At 47.0% G+C, this 6,081-nt stretch overlaps 1 protein-coding gene across 1 annotated transcript; it reads left to right on the top strand.

Annotated features, from left to right (window-relative positions):
- Positions 1–512: 512 nt before the first annotated feature.
- On the top strand, positions 513–5,239 carry TFAM (transcription factor A, mitochondrial; the record flags this gene model as incomplete). The annotated part of the gene is made up of 5 exons (XM_009083901.1): positions 513–583; positions 1,831–1,980; positions 3,334–3,429; positions 4,338–4,394; positions 5,071–5,239. Coding segments are annotated over 5 exons (543 nt in total), but the record flags the coding sequence as incomplete, so codon positions are not given.
- Between the last annotated feature and the right edge of the window lie 842 nt (positions 5,240–6,081).

The raw sequence follows: 6,081 nt of genomic DNA, 5'->3' as shown, positions 1-6,081 counted from the left end.
ACAGTCCCTGCACACTCCTGATCCATTTCCACGGGCCCTACACACTCCTGATCCCTTCCTCCAGTCCCTGCACACCCCTGATCCATTCCCACAGTCCCTGCACACCCCTGATCCATTCCCACAGTCCCTGCACACCCCTGATCCATTCCCACAGTCCCTGCACACCCCTGATCCATTCCCACAGTCCCTGCACACCCCTGATCCATTCCCACAGTCCCTGCACACCCCTGATCCATTCCCACAGTCCCTGCATACCCCTGATCCTTTCCCACAATCCCTGCACACTCCTGATCCATTCCCTACAGTCCCTGCACACTCCTGATCCATTCCCACAGACCCTGCACACTCCTGACCCATTCCCCATGGGCCCTGCACACTCCTGACCCATTTTTTAGGAAAGGCTGAAAATTGTAAAGGACAGAGATACTGGTGAGAGCTTTACTTGGGAAGAGCTGAAGCTACTTACTGGAGTGTTGATGTGTATGTTGTTGCTTTCCCATTTTCCTGTGCAGAAGTGAGCAGCGTCGAGCTGGTGAAAAAAATGGCAGGTGCTTGGAGGGAGTTACCAGCAACACAGAAGCAGGTAAGGTTGTGACTTTTCCCTGAGTGCTTTGAGCTCAGGGAAGTCTTGGTGGTGGTTTCGTGTGGTTTAGTGTCTACTGTGGGTTTTTCCTTTGAGGTGGTGGTCGTTTGGGTTTGATTTTAAAGATCAGTTTAAAAATCACATGTGTACAAAGGTTCAGCCCTGAAAACAATTGGGACAGTTGGGAGCTTTGAATGACTCGGGCAGTGTGGTGTGTTGGCCTGGGTGCCCCCCAAATCCACTCTGACCTTGCCCTCCTGGGGCTGGATGGGGAGGGAAAGGACACTGAAAGGCTTGTGGGTCGGGAAAAGGGCAAGGAGAGATCCCTCACCACTTGCTGTCAAGGCAAAACAGACTCCACCTGAGGAAGTTAATTATTACCAATCAAGTCAGAGCAATAGAATGAGAAATAAAAGCTTAAAATACCTGTTCTGGTGGGAGGTGTCCCTGCCCAGGGCAGGGAGTTGGGACTAGATGATCTCTAAGGTCCATTCCAGCCCTTACCATTCTGTGATTCTGTGAATTTTGATGGAAGAACCAACTTTTATCTTGCTATATGTAAATTTCTTTAAGATCCATCAAGTTAACTTTGAGCCATAGGTAGTAAAGTTTCAAGGGATAATGTAAAGCTGCTCCAGGACTTGCTAAACACTGCTGAGTTCAAGTGCCATTTATAGCAAAGTCAGGATTGTTCTTCCTTGATTGCAGTTAGGAACTAATTGCATTTTTCTAGCTGAAGTAATATCTTTGTTCAGTAGAACTAAGGTGCTCTCATATACCCTATCATAGCATCATAGAATTTTAGGGGTTGGACTGGAGCTTAGAGATCATCCAGTCCCAATCCCCTGCCCTGGACAGAGACACCTCCCACCAGAACAGGTTGCTCAAGGCTTTAGCCAACCTGGCTTTGAACACTGCCAGGGTTGGGGCAGCCACAGCCTCCCTGAGCAACCTGTGCCAGTGTCTCATCACCCTCACAGCAAAAACTTTCTAACCTAAACTTCGCTCTTTCAATTTATCCCCATTGCCTGTTGTCCTGTCACTGCAGTTCCTAACAAGTCCTTCTGAACTTCTCCCTCCATGTGGCTTTCCCTGAGTGTGTCTGACATGAGGAAGGTAATCAGACAGATCCAAATCTGATGTCCCAGGGCAGGCTGTGATGTTTTTCCTAGTACATCAGAAGTGTTAGCACCAGGGGCTTCTGACTGGAGGTGTCTGTTGAAGGCTGGTGATGCTCTGTGCCACAGGTCTATGAGGAGGCCAGGAAGACAGACTGGCAAAAGTATGAGGAGCAGTTGGCTGCATACAAAGCTCAGCTGACTCCAGCCCAGATTGCAGCTCTGAAAGAGGAGAGGAGGAAACAAATGGCAAGAAAGATCTCCTACAAGGCAAAAAGAGTAAGTGTTTGGAAGTTGAACTTTCTTTGCTCTCAAGGAACCTGAATTCTGTTTGTCTGGTTTGCAGAGCAGAGTTGAGGTATGTCTTAGACGCACAGAACCAACTCAGAATAAAAGAAAACACCCAGCAAACACAAACCCAGCAATTATTTCAGTCCGTGGCATTTTTTTTTGGAGTTAGCAGTTATTTTAGTGGCTTTCCTGTGCTTGAAGGGCACAGAACAGGCACAGATCTTTGTGCTCAAAGGTAGCTTCTCTGTGCTTTTTTTCCTCACTATTCTCAGGCCTGCTAGGGAAAGGATAGGGAAGAAAAGGCATTTGGACCAGCAGTGCATCCTTTGGATAGAAAGACGTCCAGAAACAGCTTTTCGGTGTCACCTCCATGGCCCCTGCAAGGCAGCAGCTGTTGAAAATAGATTATTTTCCTTCCTTTCCTTGAGCTGTGACACTCTGCTGTCTGTAACTGCTGCACTGGGGAATTAGGGCATATACTCACCTCTTTTTAAAGAAAACCCAAATAAAGAGAGCCCCAAACCCTCTGGTAGTGTCCTGTGGTTTATATATCAATCCTGAGAGACAGAACCATCTGTAAAGGGACAGTACTATGGTTTGTCTGGTAGCAAAATGGATCAAAGGGGTTGGTTACTGCTTGCTCCTTTCTCAGAATTAAACTGCTGCTGTGACATTGCCCTAACTGGCAAAAAAAAAAAGTGAACTTTATTTGGTTTAAAAGAGTAAGTTTTTGACCCAAATGATGCATTTTTAGGGTATGGTGCCACAAGGAGCTTAGCTGCATAACCAACACCTTAGCAGATATTAATTGGCAGCGTTCAGGCTCCGAGTGGGAGTGTCAGGACTGGGGAAAACAAGGAGTGTAATTGCATCCATAACTTGCTGCTCTTGCCTCCTCTCACCATCATCCCTGTAGGCAGTGTTCTGCTAGCAGGAGCCCAGTTATGTTCCCTGGGTATTGGTTCTGTCCCACCTCCTCACCCCCCACAGTTAGGTGTGTGCAAGCAGAGCACAAACCAGAGCCTTGTGAAGAGAGCAGAAAACCTCTCATGGCTTTCGTACTCAGTGGACTTTAGTCCAGTCTTTGCTTTCTGGAAGCCTTAGCTGGACTAAGAATCAGCTTCAAATGCTTTTCTGTGTCTGAAAATTCAGGTTGTTATCTGGTCTTAGTTTAGTTCAGCATTAGTCTGGACAGGCCCTGAGAGCATCTTGACACACAGTCAATAACTCGCCAAGGACCGAATTGTGTTTGGGTTTTGTGTAAAGACAAGTGGGAAGTTTAGCTTTGGAAAAGAAATGTGTGTTTGGTGGGCGCAATAACCTTTCTTCTTGTTTTTAAAGGAACTGACTGTGCTTGGAAAACCTAAAAGGCCTCGAAGTAGCTTCAACATTTTCCTGGCAGAGAACTTCCAGGACACTGAGGGGATTTCACCTGCGGTAAGCCAGGAGGGACTGTGCTTTAAACACATCCTTGTAGCCGGAAAATCCTGGCTCAGGTCCTGTCCTTTGCAAAGAAACTACTCAGCAATTCAGTATCTGCACGTTGGGTTGCTTAAGGTGTTGTTTTCAGGCTGTACTGGTGCTGCCATGGGCTCTGTAAACAGTGGGTGGGTGTGCAGACCTCAAATGGTTATCGCATGCGAGTGTTACAGAACCTCAGCTCTTGCTTCTGTGAGGAGAGAATTGTTCAGCTCTTTGTTTTGGTGTGGAAATACATCAAAGCCCACCACATAGCAGTGTGTTGCTGGTATGAGAGACACCCTGTGTAGCGGAAGGAGGGAGTTCTCTGCTCCTCGTTTTGGCATAGAAACACACCAAAATACACCATGTAGCAGTGTATTTCTAACACAAGAAGCGCACTATGTAGTAGTAGTGTGGTTGTCTGTTCCTGTGACTGCAGGAGCAGTTTCTGTACCTCCCGTAGCTCAGCTGGTGGTGTGGAACATGCAAGAGATCCTCAGCAGACTCTGTTCTGCACTAAACTTCCCTCTGGGGTGACGTAAGTTCCACTGGGGGATTACAGTACTGGTGTCCTCCCTTTTGTGCCCAATATGTTCCTCACCCTTCACTTTTAGGCAGTAAATCAGGATGGCGATTGCAGTTTGTTCCTCAGTTTTCCATGGCTACTCCAGTCACTGAGGCCTGGGCTGTAAATGCAGCTCAGGTCATCACCCAGCAGCTTGTTTTGAACCATAGAGTGTATTGCTTACCTGCATTAAAAGGGTTGAGGATTGAGCCTGGGTAACTTTGTGCTCTTTTGCTTTGGTTTTTGCACTCGTCTGTATCCCTGAGGTCAGTCTGCTCTGAAAACAGCCCTAATGTGTTGCCTGTTCTCTAACCCTTAGGCAAAGATGAAGAAACTGCATGACATGTGGCAGAAGCTGTCCACTCCCCAAAAGCAGGTATGGCAATGCTTCTGGCTGGGGCTCTGATCCCACCAGAAAATTACTAATTTGAGTTATAGAATCACAGAATCATCAGGGCTGGAGGAGACCTCTAAAATCATTAAGTCCAACCATTAGTCTGTCACTGCTGTAACCCCTAAACCATATCCTCCAGTGCCAGATCCAGACAACTCTTGAACACCTCCAGGGATGGTGACTCTACCACCTTCCTGGGAAATATTCCAGTGCCTCAACACCCTCACAGGGAAAACATTTCCCCTAACATCTCCTCTGACTCTGCCCTGTCTCAGCTCACAACCATTCCCTGTAGTCCTCTCCCTGCAGCCATGGCAGGGGAGTGCTGAGGTTAGTGCTGAATTCAGTGCTGAATTCTGACTGAATTTGATACTGAATTTGTACCAATTCAGTGCTAAGTCTTTGTACTTTTCTGCAAGTTTGGGGTTTATTTTGAATCAGCTGGAGGTGAAATGGTTGGTTTTATTGATTGCACTTGATGATCTTATAGAGGTCTCCTCCAACCTTGGTGGGTCTGTGATTAATGATTCCATGAAAGCCAATGCACAGGTGTTGGCAGTGGGCCTGGGGGACATGGGCATGTGGACCCCAAAATGGTGTTGTTCTGAGTCCCCTCTGACACAGCCCCTCGTGTGAACTGGTCTTACTTTCCTTCCAGCCATACCTGCAGCTTGCTGAGGATGACAGGATTCGCTATGAGAATGAAATGAAGAGCTGGGAGGCCAGGATGGTTCAGCTGGGCCGTGAAGACCTGGTACGTTTCAAAAAGCAATGGATACAAACGAAACCTGCTGAGACAGCCAAAGCTTCTTCAGGGAGAAGCAAGGGCAAGTTGAAAAAATCAGAAGAATAAAATGGCTAAGTGTTTTATATTTAACCCCTCCTTGGTTGTCATGTCTCTCTCCTGCTGTGCTAGTGCTGTATTCAGAGTTAGCACTGAGATGGAGCCCATTGGATCAGGTAAGAGAGGAGTCAGTGTCTCTGGGAACTGACTGACAGAATCACTGCAGGCATGGCCTGACCTGTGTGACAGCAACCACTTAATCAAGCTGTGAATCCTAGCTCTCACTGCCAGCAGCAGAGCTCTCCAGCCATGGCAGATAACAGCTTTTATAAGGTATTTTTTTATGGAAGAAACAATCTCCAAAGTTCCCGTCCAGATCCTGTAGATAAGCTGCCACCTGAGTTAGTGCTGCTGAGTTTGATTCCCTCCATGGTAGTAGTGGTAGTGAAATGTTCTGCATTTCAACAACAGGCACAGGAAATGGGACATGATAACTCTGGTTTCCTGCATCTTTTTGTACCTGTTCATCTGTGTATGCCACTGGGATTGCATTCAATAAAAGACCACATGAGTTTTGTACAAACATTCCTTGGCCAGACTCTTATTCCATGGGTCTGGGTATATACAAACACTTCTGCTGTGTTTGGGATGGCCTGGAAGGAAAGGAAAACGTGTGAACTGTTAGGACTTCGAGGTTTCATGTAACAAATACAGGTATGTTGAAGAGGTGGTTAGTTTTCTCCCTCAGTGAGAGTCTCCTTGGTGTTTTGGGGAGTCCTTTGAGAAGGTGGACAAGTTTTTTCAGTAGCTGGTGGTTTTCTTCTGTCATGAATGAGCCACAGAAGAGTCATGGAATCCCAGAGAGGGTTGGGTTGGAAGGGACCT

Source organism: Acanthisitta chloris, unplaced genomic scaffold, assembly GCF_000695815.1.
Source record: "Acanthisitta chloris isolate BGI_N310 unplaced genomic scaffold, ASM69581v1 scaffold9071, whole genome shotgun sequence".
In the NCBI taxonomy this organism is placed as follows: Eukaryota; Metazoa; Chordata; class Aves; order Passeriformes; family Acanthisittidae; genus Acanthisitta; species Acanthisitta chloris.
This window is presented reverse-complemented; position numbering and strand designations above follow the sequence as displayed.